Below are 17,346 nucleotides of genomic sequence, written 5' to 3' on the forward strand. Positions count from 1 at the left end.
TTGGGGGGGGGGGCACACGACACACGACCCGGCTCTCCGGGGCGGGGGAAGCGCCGTCCTCCCCGCCGTGGGGGGGGGCGTGGGGGGCCGAGAGCCGCGTCCCGCTCCACGGGGGAGCGTGGCCACGCGTGGGGCGGGGGCGGCGTGGGAGGGAGAGAGTTCGCTCGCTCGCTCGCTCGCTCGCAGCCGGGGCGGGGAGAGGCGGCTGCCGGCGCCCGGGAGAGCCCTTCCTCGGCGGACGAGAAGCCGCGCCGGCCGCCGGACCATGCCGGGGGAGCGGTGCCGCCTCCCGCTGCTGCTGCTGCTGCCGCCGCTGCCGCTGCTGCTGCTCCTGCTGCTCCCGGCGGCGCCGGCGCCCCAGGTGAGGGGGGGGGGCTGGGGGGGAACCCCTCGGAAAGGTTTCTCGAGGGGGGCAAGGTCTCCTCTTTCCTGCCCCCCTCCCCAAGGCCGGTGCGCCGTGGGTCTGTCCGCCCTTAGCGTCGGGCTGTGCAGACCGCGCTCCTGCCCTGGCCCCAGCAAACAGGTGGGCAAAGCCGGGGGACTGGGGCGGGGGGAGCTTAAGCAGGGCTTAAACCGGGCCCGGTTTCTTCTGGGCTCTTTTCTTCCTTCTTCCCCCACACCTGAAGTCGCCACCGAGTACACCGGGAGCAAAGAATCCTCCCGGTTTTACGGGAGAGCGGGGGTTTGCTACGGTTCAGCATCCCGCCGGGAGCTCACGCTGGCTCTTGAAGTTAAAACCGGCGCTAACAAAGAGCTGTTTATTAAAGCGAGCTACATGCCAGGCATCTATTTGCTTTTGCCTGCCTTCCTCTCGGCGCAGGGCACCCCAGAGCTGCAGGCGCAGACTGGCTCATCCCCGCCGGCAGCCCCTGACCCCCCAAAACTGCCCCGAGGGAAGCAGAGGAGAGCACAGCCGCTTGGAGCTGGCTTTTCTTTCTTCTTTGTAAACCCTCAGTAGCTATTTGGAAACGAGAATAACTTCACCCCTGCACAGCGTGGCCGGGGAGAGAAAGAAATCCCTTGGGCCAGGTGGGCCAGTGCCCAGCAGCTCTGCTCGCTTTCCTGGAGCTCGTTTGCCCCCAGCCTCGTGCCGCCCAGACCAGACCCTGTGCGCTCTCTCCCCCATGGGCCCTGCAAATCTCTGAGCTCTAAAACCGGCTTGGCTTTGCTCAGCCCTTGCTCTTTTTCTTCAGTTTGAAGTCAATTCCACAGGAAACCTATAATAACGATGCCCATCTCCTGCATGAGTCAGTCCCGTGGTAGCGATCGGTTTGCAGGCAGGAGTCCCACCAGTGTTCCTGGCCCCGGCAGAACTCACAAGACAGCTGTTTTCCTCTTATTTTGTAATGTGGAAGTGGGACAGGGCTCTAGCTCCAGCAGGATGAAACATGAGTTATGGCATCTCTCCCAGGGCTAACAAAGTGATTACAGCCCTGCTTGTAGCGCTGCGTTACCCATTTAGATGTAGGAGAGCATGCCTGAGCTAAGGACTTCTTGTACAGGCTAAAAAACCTCCTGCATCTGGGTAAATGGGGTAAAAAAATATAAAATCAGCTATCTCAGGGGACCTTTGATGCTGCAGAGCTCCTGCTCCTCCGTGGCCGGGGCAGGCTGCGTGCAGCAGGTTGGGTCCCGGGTGGCACGGCAGCGTGGGGGCCGGAGCGATGTCCCCCCGCTGAGCAGCTGCCCGTCCCCGCAGAGCTGCCTCAGCAGGCAGCAGCTCCTGGCCGCCATCCGGCAGATGCAGCAACTGCTGAAGGGGCAGGAGACGCGCTTTGCCGAGGGCCTCCGTGTGATGAAGAGCCGGCTGAGCACCTTGCACGCCTCCCTGGCCAAAGCCGCCCCTGAGCCGCCGGCCGGTGAGTCCTCCCTGGGTCCCACCAGTTGCTTTTATGGTCTCGGAGGACACTGGGGTGGGCAGGTCGGGACGCTCGGGGCTGTGATGGGTGGAGGTTTGGGCATCTCCATAGATGGAGATAACCTGTATCCATGTTGGCAATTTGTACTTGTGAATTCGAGCACCTTTCCAGCCTGGTAAGACGTGGGGAAGCTCAAAAGCCCTTAGCTGCAAAGCAGAGAGCTCCTGGCAAAGCACTGGAGGCGAGGGGGCTGGAAAACCACGTCTCCAGCAAAAGAGCTACAGTCCTGTCCTGGGAGCATGAGGGGGGTGGCAAAAATGCCACCAAACCCTTTGCCAGTGATGGTCAGCCCCAGCGTCCCCGCTGGGCTTTCGCTGGGGGGCTGGATGTTACTGATGAACCTCAGCAGGCCAATATTCAAGGAAAATAACAGTTAAAGAGGAGGGCTCGGAGGAACTGAGCGAACCGTGGGTCAGGTGGAGTTGGGGACAGGAAAGATAAGGCAGTGCTCCCCCAAAGAACCTGCCTGAACAGTGACCCCCACCCCACCCCGCCGTGCTTTTCCAGCCTCCTGCCCTGCCCTGCAAGCCCCCGTGGATGGGAGGAAGTTTGGCACCAAGTATTTGGTGGAGCACGAGGTTCACTTCACCTGTGACCCGGGCTTCCAGCTCCTGGGCTCCAGCACACGGACGTGCCAGGCCAACGGCAGCTGGACTGGGCAGGAGCCCCACTGCGCAGGTACTGCTCTGGGCTGCCTACGGCAGGGCTGCCGGGCAGCTGGCTGCGGTTGTTGGGGCTGCTTCGTGCCCGTGGCTGCCTAGGGATGTCATCTGCAAGAGTGGGACGCGATTTGGGTTTATTTAAACATGGGGGGGTGATTGGGGTCCACCAAACGGGGAGGTATTGTGGCTGTCCCTGAGTCCCAGCTAGCCAACATCCCAGGGATGCTGCGGCTCCCATGGCCGGTGATTTGGGGTTTCTCATCCTCCAGGAAAGCTGGAAATTACAGCTGGAGCCTCACCTGCAGCTCAGCAGCAGAGATGAGGGGAAAAGGCAGCAGTGCTATGATGGCTCCCTGCGTCGGAGCAAACCGTTGCACCGGGGCAGCGCCACAGCATGGGAAACAGCCGGTGCCTGAGTTTGGCAAAATACATGGTTGTGATGTGCCGCGGGGTACCAAAGTGGCTCAGTGCTCCGGTGGCTTGCTTCCCAGATAAAATAAAATAAAATGAAATTTAAAAATGTGGCTATTTTGCAGAGATCAGCGAGTGCTCGAGCAGCCCCTGCCAGAACGGCGGGACGTGCCTCGAGGGGCTGAACCAGTACAAGTGCCTCTGCCCCCAGCAGTGGACTGGAGCCACCTGCCAGTACCAGGCGCAGACGGGTGGGTGACCCCCCGCTGAGGTGGGTGACCCGCCACCCCCCGGGCATATTTTGGCACCCCACCTCATTTCAAACCCCATCCCGCGGTGTCCCCCCCAGCTCCTCCCGCCTGGAGCGTCACAGATGACCCGGCGTTCAGCCGCCAGCCCCGCTGTGCCCAGATCGACCGGACCCAGCACTGCAGCTGCGAGCCCGGCTTCCATATGAGTGGCACGGCTGCCAACGGCCTCTGCCAGGGTGAGCCGTGCTGGGGGGGGCACGACGACGACGGCGGCGGGGTGGGCTGCGGGGTCTCGGCTGTGCACCCGCTCCCCTCGTCTCTCCGCAGACCTCAACGAGTGCGAGGTGTACAAGCGGGAGGGGGGTCCCCGGCTCTGCGCCCACGCCTGCGTCAACCTCCCCGGCTCCTACCGCTGCGCCTGCCCCGGTGGGTACGTCCTCCTGGGTGACGGCAAGAGCTGCGAAGGTGAGGGGGGGCTGGAAAGGCACAGGCTGACCGCTTTTTCCCAACTTGCACAATTGCTTTTTTAGTTTTTTCCCCCTTTTTTCTCTTTGTTTGCAAGCATCTCTGCATGCAAAAATCTCGGTGGGTTTGCACAGAGAGGTGGTTCCCGGGCTGGGTGTGGGGGGGAGGAAGATGATGGAGGTTCAAGTGCTGGCAAACAGGCGTGGTGCTTTGGGGTTGCGTCTCACCGAAAAAGAGCACGGGATCCCCGCTGCGGTGGTGGAGCTGTCCCCTGTGAACGGGGCATCCCTGCGAAGAAGCTCAAATAGCGTTCAAAACCAAGAATTACGTGACAAGGGGCCAGCTTGGAGGCTGGCAGCTTCTCCTCCAAAACTGGGGGAGTTGGGGTGTGGGTTGGGAGCAAAGCAAAATGGCAGCTGGTGGGGATGGTGGGTGGCCAGAACTGCTTGTATGGATGTCTCCTCCTGAAAACCAGGGATTTTTGGAGGCTAGAAAGTGATGATTATTGCAGTTCACGGTGAGAAAACTCATGCTTTCTCCTTTTCTCCCTGATTTCTGCATGTTTCGTAGCATCTTGCTAATGCTCCCAGCAAATATCTGTGTTCAGAGCTCCTGATTTTCTTGCCAGGTATCTTCGTGGTTACATAGGTGTTTAGGAAATAGAGAGAGATGGTGTTTTCAAACAGCTTAGCAGAAAGTTAGGAAAATAAGCTGCCCTCCTGCTGTGAGAGTGCTGCCGTTAACCCTTGCTGGCCCAGGGCAGAGCTCAGGGAGAGGAGAGCAGGCGCAGAATGGGATTTTAGGTGATTTAGGTGTTTTCAGCCATACTCTCATACTTTTTTGATCACCATTTCAAAGCGCTTTTGCCTATTCTCTGCCAAAAGGAACCCCTCAATGGGGTCGGTCTGAGGTCTCCAGTGAGCTTGACCCGCTGCCCGCCCCTGTTTTGCAGACATCGATGAGTGTGCCCTGTCCCAGGATAACTGCACGAGGGGGACCACCTGCATCAACACGGGGGGGGGCTTCCAGTGCGTCAGCCCCCAGTGCCCTCAGCCTGCCGGCAATGTCACCTACGTCAAAACATCACCCTTGTAAGTGCAGCGCGGCATAAAACCTGTCCCTGCTTTGGTTTTGAGGGGCAGGGTCCCAAAACCACGTGCATGGCATCCACCGGGATCCAGTGCCACCGAGGTGGGGGACACGAACCCCTGGGGCTGGGGCTCCCTGAAAAGCTCCCCCCGGCTTTTGCCTTTGCAGCCAGTGTGAGCGCAACCCCTGCCCGATGGAGAGCCGGTCATGCCACCAAGCACCCAAAACCATCTCCTTCCACTACCTTCCCTTGCCTTCCAACCTGCTGACGCCCACCCCGCTCTTCCGCATGGCCACGGCGGCGGCACCCGGCCGGCCGGGACCCGACAGCCTGCGCTTCGGCATCGTGGGGGGCAACAACCGTGGCCACTTCGTGATGCAGCGCTCGGACCGGCAGACCGGGGAGCTCATCCTGGTGCAGAGCCTCCAGGGTCCCCAGACCATTCAGGTGGACGTGGACATGTCCGAGTACCTGGACCGTGTCTTCCAGGCCAAGCACATGTCCAAAATCACCGTCTTCGTCTCTGCCTACGAGTTTTAGGGGAGGCGGCAGCAGGGGCGGCTTCTCTGATGGCGATGGTCCCTGCTCAGCATCCTGCACCCAAAAGCGCTAGCCCCGGAGGCAAGTGTCTAATGGGAGCTCCAGGTGACACCCCACACCGAAGCCTCTCTCCAGCCAACCATCCTCTGCTCTGCGTTAACTATTCTGCCCAGGTGGCTTTTACACCCACCTATGTGGGGAAAAATAAAAGCAAATGAGGTGCAAAAGAAATCAGGTGCAGGGGTTACCCGCTCACTGGGGCGCAGGAGCAGAGCATCGTCCTCACCCGAGGGTCCAGAAGGACTATGTCCCACAGCCGCAGCGCCTATGCAGCGCAGAAAAGAGTGGATAGAAACCACGGCCCTTATTTCCTTTTTAATTCCTTTTTTTCTTTAGGAAATAAGTTAAGGTGGTGCATGCAGGAGGAGGGAGGCTCGTAGCAGCTACCGCTCTCCTCCCCGCTTGCGCCGTCTCCAGCCCCATCAAAACATGCCTCCGGCTCCCCTTTGGATGCTGAGAAAACCCATGGCGGCCCACAGGGAGGGGGCTGGTCTGGTGTCTCAGTCCCCCAGGATTGACTGGCACCGGAAAAAATCCACGAACATCCATCCCTACAAGACCCAGCTGGCTCTCGGTGCCCTCCTTGGCAAGTGGGACGTTGCTGCTGGGCGCAGGAGGAGTCCCAGTGCCCTGCAGATGAGTGCTGGTGATGGGCCGGGGCCATCCCATGCTTCAGCCGATGTGCAGCAGCTCCTTAAACCTCCTGAACTGGGTTGTGTGCGTGCATCCCCACCCCACCCCACCGCCGTGACCTTGGGGGGGGCTTCGGCTGCGCTTGGTGCTCACATTGAGGGAGCTCGAGGGGTGAATATCTCATTTTTTCAGTCAGCCACGGCCTCCACCCCACTGTGTGTAAGCAGGTCCAGGAATAGCTGGGGTTTGACTGTAACGCGTGCCGGGGCAGGGGACACACACCTCCCCGGTCTCGCATCATTCCCCCTCGGTACCTGTTCCTCAGTGCAGCGCTTGTACATGTTAACCACAAAACCCCGACGTTATGCATGTTTCTCCATTATGCTGGTTTTAGTACAATTAAATGATGATATAGCCTCTGAGAAGGTGCAGAGCAGAATAAAGTACCTGATGCACATGCGGCCGAGGGGGGCGATGCTCACCCAGAGCTGTCCAGGTGGGGCTCAGGGTCTGTGGGGCAAGAACCTGCCGCCATTAGTTTTATTTTTTTATTTTGCTTGGAAGGGGCTGGCTGGTAGCAGGGCAGCTCATCCCTGAGCACCCTCCAGAGACCTCAAGGAAGAGGAGCCTGCTGCTGCCCCCCCCAAAAAGGCAGCAGGGCAGAGTCCCGGTGGGGGGCTGAGCTGCACCCACTAAAATCCTTCCCACTCCGTGGCCCAGGGGAAGAGACTTGAAAAGACCGATCTGTGCCTCATCCTTTGGGGGATGGAGCTCCCAGATTTTTTTTGGGGGGGTATGGCTTTTCCGTGGGACCTCAGGAAGGGGGCAGGACCTCTCCCCGCAGAACAAGGAGGGACATTCAGTGCTTGCTCCTTGCCGCTGTCGGAGCGGGGCTGCCGGAGCCCGGGCACGGCAGATGGAGGATGTTTGGGTTGGCAATCGCTCTGGCTGGACGGCAGACCTGGGCAGGGAAATGCATCCCAGGGTTGCACTGGGGGAGGGAGATGAAAACCCAGCAGGCTTACTCCTCCACCCAAGTGCTTAAAAAAAAACCCCAAAACATTAAAGTGCTTTTCTGAAAGTGTAGCTGCTTTCAAAAGCGGGTGGTGGTAGAGAGGGATGGCCCAGCTCCAAGTGGGAGCACAGGTGCCTGCAGAGCAGCAGACCCAGGGGTTGCCCACCTTTAGTGGGGTGGTGGGGATCCGCAGGGAAAGCCCCCAGCTGCAGGAAAACAAAGCCCAGGAGGACCATCAGGAGAGGAGAAAGAAGTGGCTGGTGGGGCCGCTCAGTGCTGCGTCCCTCAAAGGGGGCTGAGACGTCTTCTCCTCTCCCAAGGCAGGAGGACCAACCTATCCCACTTAGGACACCCCGTTAATTGTGGGGTGGTGTGGAGGGGGTGTCACCCCACAGCTGGCCTCAGCACAGGCAAGGAGAAAGCTTTTTGGACCTGGCCTAGGAAGGCCCTGCAGGAGGTTGTGCTGCAAGAGAAACCGGGTTGCCATATGGGTGGCAGGGGACATGCCTGGTTTTATTTCCTCAGCATGCACAGGGAGAGATGAAGCCTGCCTGGGGGGGAAATGTCCTTTAAAGCTCCGTGGCGTAAAAGCAGAAGTAGAGGCAGACGCACCCGCAGACGTACAGGACTCTGCCAAATGTAGCCCAAAGGGTCCCAGGATAGCGGGGACAAGAAAAACACATGGAGAATCCGTGGGGGTATGTCTGGGGAAACCCACCCTTACCTTCCCCCCCATGCCGGGATGCTGAGGGTGAAATCCTGCACGTGCCAGCTTAGTGCACAGCTGGGGCTACAATCGGAGCATCGTCAGAGGAAGGACGGGGAATGGGCAGGACACGCTGCTGGACCGCTCCACCGTGCGCCTGCATGCTGGGATGCCCTGAGCAGCAGGCGACGAGGTTTTCCTCAGAGCTACCCGGCCCCTGGCCAAGTCGCTTTTTGTCCAGGAAAGGGAGCAGTTTTCCCCATGAACCCAGCTCGGCGTGTGTTTTAAATTAGCGCCTTAGATAAGAGAGCAGCGCTGCGGGGGCTGCTGGCTGCGTCCTTGTACGCCACTGAAAATCGCTGCTGCAAGACAAAAGCCGTAACAGGAAAGGAGCTGAGCTGAAATGAGAAAGAATATTTTATTTAATTTAGTTTTATTTTTTAGGAAAAGCTGAAGATGGACAGACAGCTTTGGGGAAAGAAAACAAAGTTAGGAGAAAGAAGGCTACAGAGCGGGTAGCCCAGAGCCTGTGGCTTGCCGGAGCAGGGTCTGCCTGGCTGTGGTTGCCCAGCCTGGTTGGATGTGCTTCTGCAACAGGCTGTTACCGTGTTTTAGGGGTGATAAAGAGATCCCTGTGCTTGGGTATGTGCTCCTCCAAGAGATGCAGAGAAGGACGCTGGGGACATGCCAGAAGAAGCTCCTGGTGCCTTACCTCTGCTGCCTCCGTCACCCATTCCTTGCAGCGGTACCTCTGACAGGGTGAATGATGTGTTTCACCATCCTCACACTGACGACACTTTCCCCTGCTCCTGCCGCCTTGCCAGGCTCTGGGAGCCAAAAAACAAGGAGTCCGTAAGAGGATAAGTTTCTGACGGGGCAGCATAGTTTCCATCTGATGCTTTTAACCAGCTAACGAGGCTGGAGACGGGTGCTTGGACCTTTGCATTGGAGACTTTTCCTCGCAGCACAGCCCCGAACTGACAACATTTTCCTAATTCCCGAGGCCAGGGTGAACTGGTTTCCCCTCTCTGGGATGGGCTGGCATGCCGCCGGGGCTTGCGAAGCCATGCCCGTCCTCCCAGCCGCTTCTCGCCTGCCTCGAGGGCCAGGACTGGAGCTGGGAAGCTCAGCCGCCGTCTCTCCCAGCATTAGCTGGCTGCAGATCTCCCTTTCAGCCCCAGAAACGTTTAAGGTCGGCTCTCCAGTGTCTGGACTGGGCTGCAAACCTCTGGCCAGCATTTGAGCTGACTAAAGGAGATTTTTTTTCCCCTCCCAGAGCGGCCGCTCCGGCATCTTGCAGACTTCCCGAGCCTGGAATGTGCAGAGAGAGGCTCTTCTGGCCCTGGTAAATACAACTTCTCTTTGGGATAATAATATTTTGGAGCCCCCCAAATAGCTGGTTTGCCTCTGCTCCCCTTCTGCAGGCTGAAGGCAGGCGGTCCCCGGTACAGCTGCCTCCAGATGTGCTCTGTGTGCCCTGGGATGGGTTGGCTGCACTGCCCGAGCCCCAAAGCCACAGTCTCTCACCCCAAATGGCTGGGAGGTGAGGATGCAAAGGCTGAAGACTTCACGAGGAGGTGGCCTTGGAGGGAGGCAACGCAGCGCCTGCTGAGGTGCCAGGAGAGAAATACAGCACCTTTGAATTTCCAAGGTCTGCGTGGGAAAGCGCTCCCTTTCCTCTTCACCTCATGAGGGGAGACGAGCCCCAACCTTAGGTAGGGGTCAGAGGACGTGACCACAGCTTCATGTCCTGTTTTCTCCTCCTAGCCATCCTCCTGCTTCCAAAGTGCATTCCTGATGGGCCTTTCCCTGCTGAGCATCCGAAGTCCTGAGCTTCCCTGTGCTTCTCCTCGCCTTTGGTTTAAGGAGATACATCCCTGCAAACAAAAGAATGATTAATTATCTCTTTAACACACACATGTGAGGTTATTTTCAACCGCAGGTTAAAATCTGAATTTAGTACCTAGCTAGCATCCCTGAGAAGTCCGTGCTTGGTGCACGGCACATCCATCAGTGCTGCCGTGTCTCCTCCCACCCCACAGATTTGTATCGCGGTTCGAATCCTTGTTGAAGCAAAAGCACAAACACACACGCCAAAACACTTATTAATCCTGTTATAGGCTTTAATGAAGAGCTGAACCACAACATTTTTATTTGTTATGGTTGCTAGGTATGTTGCTACGCTCTCCACACCATACTCCAGATCCCTGTATATTTGCGATATCTGAGAGCGCGTACAGGGGAATTTGTATAGCTGCTATTGCCAAATTTAGTTATACTTAAAAAAAAAAAAAAAAAAAAGAGCCATTCAGGAGCTTCTCAGCAGCATACCTTTTTCCCTGACAACACAAACACACGTAGGGATATTTAAACAAACAGCTGCACACTGCTCCTGCCTACAGATTTTTGTTTAAAATGGATGTTTGCACCTGCAGGCACTGCGAAAAAAGCAGGAGTCAGGCTTTTATTCTGAACTTGAAATCCGCTCCCCCCCCCCCCCCCCCCCGCTTTTTTTTTTGCTTTTTTTTTTTCCCCCATTGCCTAGGGAGATGGTGCTGAGCCCTGTGGGCATTGCCTCCTGGGCTACACACCTCACTGAGATGCTCATCTGCTGATGGGACTAATTAGCCTTAATTAGCATTAATGGCCCTCACTAGCCCCACCTGAGGCCACCACTCACACCCCTCCCGTGCTCCCTGAAGCCCTACTTCAGTCCCTAAGCTGCAGGAGTGCTGGTTTTTAGCTCAGGTTGGTTTCCTGGCTTGACTTTGGACTCGTGTGATGGTCTGGAACCCTGGTTGAACTTGGCTATCATCTCCTGTCCTGTGCATCTTGCTCTGGTACCAGGCTGGTGTGAGACCAGGGAGAGACAGCTCTTTCCTCGTGGATGCGAGGCCACACTTTGCCTCTGTGTAGGGGAAAAACATTCCTCCCAAATGGGAACCGATGTGGGTGTTCTTTTTATTTTTTATTTTTTTTATTTCTTGCTAGGATTGCTGGCACTGGAAAAAGAGAGTCATATGTCCTGAAAAGCCCTGCAAGCCAGGGAGACTAGCCTGTAAAGGAAAATAAGTTGATGTAACTTACTTGGGATTTTTCCAGAAAGTTTTGACAAAGTCCCTCAAAAGACAATGTTAAAAGAAAAATCGTTAAAATGCTTAGAGAACAACAAACAAGCTTCTCCTGGGGACTATGAACTGCTGAGAGTCAGCAAAACCGGGGTAGGAATAAAAGGCCAGCTCTCAGCATGCAGGGGTCTAGCAGGTGGGCTGTCTCCATCTTGGTGCCAGTGTTGTTGTAAACAGACACATAAAGCTTATGGGAGAACTGATGAGCAACGAGGTGACAACATTTGCAGCTGATGCTATTTATTTGAGTTGGACAAGACTGTCCTGAGGTGAAGGTACTGAGCAGGGAGACGCAATACTGCGGAAGAGGATGGAATTCACTGCAAATGCAAACCAACGCGCGCAGAGAGCTGTGGCCTGCGCTACCAGATGACAGAGAAGATGGGGAACGCCAGCCTGCGATGGGCTGTGACCCAGCGACAGCTGCCGAAGGCGCGGGTCAGGCCTGCCCTGCTCATGGCACGAAGTTAAACTTCTTGTCATAGAATGAGCAACACAAACATCGCGTGTTTGGGTGGTTTTTTTTTCTGTTATTGGCTTCAATAAGGCTCTCCAGAATTTTGTTCTATAGCTCTACTGAAGGTTTCTTGATGAGTTTTGAATTTCCTCCCTTTTACTGAGTCATTGAAGTGATGCTAAATCTTCCCTGAATTGGTTACGCTTTTGCATAGGTTACGGCTATTGCCTCTCCACCTCTTTAATACCCTTTTTTATCACGGCCGGACCTATCACCCCCTCCCTAAGCACTGATTTTATCACCGGCCTGGGCCAACGTCCGCGTTTTTCTAGGCCCCTCGGTTGAAATGCTTCCCGGCTTAAGGCAGTGCCGGCCGAGGGCCTTTCCCTTGTGAGGACCACGGGTCTTAGAACCGCGCTGGGGAAGGAAACGATTGTTTTTAATTAGAAATGTCCATCTCGGAACTAATTAATGGCCTGGGGGCCCGGCCTGACGCTCCCTCGGGCAGGCGGGAGGGCGGGTAGGGCAGAGTAGGCCGCGGGTTACCACAGCGGCAGCACCGGGGAGGGGAACGGCGGCTGACGGGGGGGAGGGGGCGGGCACCGTGCTCGGCTCTCGCGAGGCGGCGCGGGGCGGAAGCCGCCCCCGCCCCCGATGAGGGCGGGGGAGGGAGGGCGGGAGCGGCCCGGAAGCGCCATAACGGGCGACGTCCGCCATTAGCGGCCGCCATAACGGCCGGCGGGGCGCGCACGTGACGCCAGCCCGCACGCGGCGAGGCGGGGCCCCGCCCCTTTGCCTCCCTTCGCGCCTCCCCCCCCTCCGCCCCGCGCGGGCGGCGTGCGCGCGCTCGGGCGCGCGCGCGCACGCCGCCCGCGCGGGGCGGGGGGGAGGGGCGGAGCCCGCCGCGCTCGCGTGACGTCACGGCGGCGTGACGAGCGGCGCGCCGCTGCCAATGGGCGGCCTGGGCGGCGCGGTGACGCGGGGGGCCGCCGGCCAACGGCGGCGCGCGGGGGGTGGGGCGGCGGCGGCGGCGGAGGAGGAGCGCGATCGCGGGCGGCGGCGGCGGCGGCCAGCGCGAGGCGACGCCATCGCGGCCCCGACGGGCGCGGAAGACGCAGTGGTGGCGGCGGGCGCTGTGCGGGTCCGCGGCCGCTGAGCGAGCTGGGGGGGCAAGCGCCGGGGGTCGCTGCCGCCGCTGCCGCCGTTCTCCTCCGCCGCCGCTGCCGTCCGCCGCCGCCGCTGCCGCCATTTTGTGAGAGTGCCTCGAGCGGGCGCCATGTTTGTAAGGAAGAATTAGGGCAGCCATCTCCGGCCACCAGCACCTCCCTTCCCCCGTGTGTGTGTCCTCTCGTTCTCCTGTGCCCCGGGCCTGCTCCTCCGAGCCGCCGCCGCTGCTGCCTCCTCCTCCTCCTGCCCGCGCGGGGCGGCCGGGCTCAGCCTGTGCAGCCTCGCCCTGCACTGAGTGCCCGTTAGTGTCTCACTAAGTAACCGTGAGTGAAACCTTCATCATCTCTCCTCACTGAGGGACCCGACCCTCCTCCTCACCGAGCCGCCCCCAGAGCGGCTGTGCGCGCCGCCGCCGCCGCCACCTCCTCCTCCTCCCTCCGCACCACGGGCAGCGGCAGTGTCCTGCCTTCCTCCACCTCCCTCCTCCTCACCACACCACAGCCAGCACAATGGCCTTTGAAAGCCTGTTCTCCAAACCCCCAAACCCAGTTCTTGACCCAAACATGCCCGACTCTGACAGGCAACATGCAGGGGACGAAAGGTCGAGTAACATTCTTCTCTCTCTCCGCTTCTCATAATGGTGATACTAGTGGGGTGATGATGATGCTGATAATGATGATGATGATGATGCTGTGTGTTAATGTGCCTAGGGGGTTAACGATGTTTTTGTGGGGGCAGGTCACCTTCAGGCTGGAAGACCGGGGTGAGGACTGGGGGGGGGGGGAATGCAAGGAGGGGAGGGGGGGGTGTCACTGGGTTAGAAGTGCATTATTAGTAGGGTTTTATTTTTTTGAATGCATGCGTTTTACATCTTCATTTATTTATTCTGGCTGGGAAGGGGGACTGTTTTCCATTTCTTTCCATAAATTGCACTTTCCAGCGGGTGTCTGTTGAATGTCACCATTGTTCTTTTTCTCCCTTGCCCTGGTGCTGCTAGTCAGGTAGGAAAGGGTGCTTTGAGTTGGGTTTGGGTTTGGGTTTTTTTTTTTGGTTGTTTTTGTTTATGCAAGAATCTCTCACTAGATCCATATTTTAATGTCATTTTCTTGCCAGATTACACCTTACACATTTAACTGGATCTTTTTTTATGCAGATTAAGGTCTGACTGACGTTATCTTTGCCACCTCTCAATCCCCATGCGCAGAAAACCAGAGTCCTGTTCCTGGTGAAAGGACCTCTGTTCCTCCCTCCCTTTCTCTTCTGCAGCTGCTGGAAATTCAAATCCTTTCTCCAGGCAACCCTGGCCTTCCTAACTAGTTCCAAAAATACTATGCCAGGGTGACAGCTACCAGTCCTTCAGTCTACATCTACCCAGAGCATTCCTGACACAACTGCAGGAGTTAAAAATGCTGGTTTTCGACAGCTGGGCTTCAGTCTGTCCTCCCCACACAGCTCCACAACCGTGCTTGGTACTTGCTTCAGAGGACTGGGGAAAAAAAAAACCAACAAAAAACCCCCCCAGGGCTTGTGAGCGAACGTAACCGTTCCGTCACTGGAGAAAGAGTCACTAATTCTGTGTTACAAATTGGGAAGTGGAGGGCCGCACAAGCTGACTGACTGGTCCAGAGATCATACTATGATTTAGTGACGGGTTCAGGGCAGACCCCAGCGCTGCTGATTCTTGTTTTCACCTTCCTGCTTTTTATTGTGAAACAATGTTGTGTCATGCTGTATGTTCCAAAAAGAGTGCTGTGTAAAAAGCAAACTAGTAATCCACTGGGATTGCTGAATATAGGGCATAACTATGTATTAAAACTGTGCAGCAGTAGCAGGCAAAGTGTTCTAGAGTTCCTGGACTTAATAAGTCTGTGACTTTTTACTCTTTCAGGGATTGAAAGTACTTCGTGTTTTAAAGTCCTCCTTGAGGACAAGCCCAAGTTACCCACTGTTCTGCTGGAAGCATAGTTTTTCTAACTTGGAGTTACTCATGCAATGTTGACAAGTTAGAGTTCCTCTAATCAGCTGTTCTTACCAGTATGCCTGTTGTTACACTGGCAAATTACGCAATAGAATAAATAAGTACTACCTAATAGTCTAATGTACTTTTAATACAGGTTAATTTATAAACGTTGCCTTATAATGTTTTAATTTCAGAAGAGCAGAAGACTCTAACAATAAACACATTTACCTGTTAAATAATACTTTTCTGTAAACAAGACTTTTAGAAAACTTCTGCTCCCCTCTGATCTAAGATGCATATAGCGAAGTGTATTCTTGATACACCTAGAACATTGTTTAAAAAAAAAAAAAGCCCCAAATATAAGTCTATTATATTAGGTGTGCACATGTAATCTTGTCAAAATGTAATATTTTAACTTTCTGAAGTTTATAAAGATCTCGCTACCAGCTGGTAACTGGGAAGGCCTAAAGAGAAACAGGGTCTTTGCCATCCACAGAAAACATGGTTGACTTGCCAAGGTTGCGGGTGGGGAGGAGGGTAGCACAGCTTTAACTACGAACATTTTTTAGTACTGAATTGGTTTTGTCCAGTCTCCGATGCAGTCAGTTGAAGAGACCATTGTAAGGTCTATAGAAAAGATGCAAATACCTGATTCACTCATCTTCTGAGTTATTTTGAGTTGGAGTCTTGCTGTAATACCAGTTTGGTATTTTAAAATTAACACGTCTAGTTTCAATACGTTTTATCTTGCAGTCAATTTTTTACTGCATTGGTAGCTCAGTAGGACTAGTTTACTGTAGGTACAGCTCATATTAGGAAGCTGCTGAAATCCTTCAACAGATTAGATCAATTTGTGCAGCATAAATTAATAGCATTTTTGTTAATGTTTAGTTAGCTTGAGTTTGAGCTGATCTAGTAGAATTATAAAGAAATCGGTTAGTGGTTTTGAGCAGTAGAAAATAGTAAAAAACCTTGTCTGTCCACACTTTGAATAATTCCAAGTTGGAAGATTGTTTTAATCCAAAGTCTTTTTTTTCTTGGTTTATAGATGGGGCATCTGATTAAGTGAGGAAGGTTTTTCATTCTTTAAATATTTTTAGTTAACTCATGGAGATGTTGTCTTTGATGAAGTATTTGAGACTTTCTGTACACAAAGATAGCAGGTGTCTTTTAAAGTTTTTCCTGTAAGGTTAGGTTTAATTAAAGATTGCTTGTTATGTAAGTAATCTTTGACAGGGTAGGAAGGAAGTCTGAGGCAGGGTGCAGGCAAACTCAGTTACAGCAAATAAATACGCAGATGTGTGTAAATGTGCAAATTATCGCTCTCTTCCAGAGGTCAGCAAGGTCTGATTACTTGCGATAGTTTGTGGTTGCTGTTCCAGCATCTGCAGGACTGGGTGCTTCATGTTTCTCTTAAAGTCTACTTTGTAGACATTGTCCCACCTATACATCATGCTATAGATGAATGTACATGCCTAAGAGAACTAAACACTTGTGACAAATACAGAATAATTCAGTCCTTGTGCAGACTTCTGTGGACTTTAATTTTCTGACTAATAGTGAGCTATACTGCAGGCATGAGAAGGGCTTGTTTGCTACAGTTGGTTCCGCATTTGAAATCGGTGCCAGATTTACAAATTGCCGGGAACTTTAGAATATAACTTGGGAGTTCATTTATTTTGAAAATCTAAAATGTTAGGTTGGTACTGATACTTTCTGTTATCTCCCTCTGCTTTACTGTCATTTAATCTCCAGACTTGGAGATTTCTTATACCATTATCTGCTGTAAAAATAGCAGTGACCTAATGATAAGTCTGAACATGGAGATGCTATCTCGCAGATCGCAGAGGTGCAAGTAATGCTTCTGTGGCCAGCATGGTCTTATGAGTTGCATTGCAAGTGTAAGTATCAGGCCGCTTTTTATGTGCTCATGGTACCATGAAGGAAATTGAACATTAGACACAGCTCTCCGTCAGACACCTGAGTGGCCTGTGAACTTTCTGTAGAAAATTGTCCTGATTTTTGCAGGGGGTGTTTGGAAATGCCACTTCAAAGCTGGGCTTGTCTGTTGCATTTCAGGTTCCTTTTCCCGAGAACCATGCTAATCCTCATTGTACACTTGTCCATTATGTATTTGATACAATTTTTACATTTAAAAATGAAATTGGTACAGTCACTTTCTTTTTCAAGATAAACTGATTGGAGTTTTACGAAGCATAGCTGAAGTGTTTGATTATGCGAGTCTGCCCGCCTCTAGCTGTGGTGCTGCTCTTCCAAAGCCTCTCCTTCACCAGCTATGTATGCCTGGTGTATGTCCAGATGAGCCAGGTGAATAGAGACTCCAGCCAGCCACCCCTTTGTTTTTATTTTATTTTCCCAGTTTCCTCTTCCAGCTGTCTTAGGAACTGCCTGGGCCCTTTCCATGTACTGGTTTTGCACTCCTGTCCTCAGCGAGCATGATTTACACTCTGCTGCTCTAACAGGTCTGTCTGGTTCACCGTAATGGAGACCTGCTCTGCTAAATTACAGCCGGTGGCAAGTAGAGGGAAAAAAGCAAGTGGCGGGTTGTAACCGAGATGAGTAACAGCAAATTGAAATCTGTATTATATACCTCAGTTGTACATTTTCTCCGTTACTGCTTAGCCAACATTATATTGCAGCCGGCTTTGCCCGTGTCTTGTCTCAATCCGTGTGGCTCCTCAGCTCCGTGAAGCACCATAGCATTACAGATCAGGGAAGCATTTGTGGAGCAGAAGGGCTAAAGATATCCCCTAATCTGTAGCTGCTATTGTCCAGCCTGACTGCTCTCCCAGTCTCCCTTGCCACAAGGCTTCCATCCATCTTTAGTTAAACTTGACAACTTAAATGTGTCTCTTTTATGC

General features: G+C 54.4%; 2 protein-coding genes and 1 long non-coding RNA gene across 3 annotated transcripts in view; 2 read left to right on the top strand and 1 right to left on the bottom strand.

Moving 5' to 3' along the window:
• Positions 1–117: 117 nt before the first annotated feature.
• Positions 118–6,456, top strand: FBLN7 (fibulin 7). The gene is made up of 8 exons (XM_069787752.1): positions 118–361; positions 1,700–1,859; positions 2,427–2,597; positions 3,118–3,243; positions 3,342–3,479; positions 3,571–3,708; positions 4,661–4,799; positions 4,966–6,456. Exons 1-8 carry the CDS (start codon positions 266–268, stop codon positions 5,336–5,338), a joined length of 1,341 nt encoding a protein of 446 aa, XP_069643853.1. The 5' UTR covers positions 118–265; the 3' UTR covers positions 5,339–6,456.
• Positions 6,457–8,151: 1,695 nt separating this feature from the next.
• LOC138685874 (uncharacterized) lies at positions 8,152–10,241 on the bottom strand. The gene is made up of 2 exons (XR_011325256.1): positions 9,716–10,241; positions 8,152–9,629 (listed from the first exon to the last, which is right to left on the bottom strand). It is a non-coding gene; the product is annotated as an uncharacterized lncRNA (long non-coding RNA).
• A 2,125-nt stretch (positions 10,242–12,366) lies between these two features.
• Positions 12,367–17,346, top strand: part of ZC3H6 (zinc finger CCCH-type containing 6) — a 29,247-nt gene continuing 24,267 nt past the window's right edge. The window contains exon 1 of the mRNA XM_069787753.1: positions 12,367–13,105. Coding sequence (XP_069643854.1) covers positions 13,014–13,105 — 92 coding nt within the window. The 5' untranslated portion in view covers positions 12,367–13,013. The remainder of the gene's footprint in view (positions 13,106–17,346) is intronic.

This window comes from Haliaeetus albicilla, chromosome 7, assembly GCF_947461875.1.
Source record: "Haliaeetus albicilla chromosome 7, bHalAlb1.1, whole genome shotgun sequence".
NCBI classification, from domain to species: domain Eukaryota; kingdom Metazoa; phylum Chordata; class Aves; order Accipitriformes; family Accipitridae; genus Haliaeetus; species Haliaeetus albicilla.

What these genes read in the sequence shown, in the direction of transcription:
- FBLN7 (XM_069787752.1), top strand. Translation starts at nt 266, where the DNA reads ATGCCGGGGGAGCGGTGCCGCCTCCCGCTGCTGCTGCTGCTGCCGCCG. An exon ending in CGGCGGCGCCGGCGCCCCAG is followed by an intron (nt 362 to 1,699) that starts GTGAGGGGGGGG and finishes CCGTCCCCGCAG; the next exon opens with AGCTGCCTCAGCAGGCAGCA. An exon ending in TGACGGCAAGAGCTGCGAAG is followed by an intron (nt 3,709 to 4,660) that starts GTGAGGGGGGGC and finishes CCTGTTTTGCAG; the next exon opens with ACATCGATGAGTGTGCCCTG.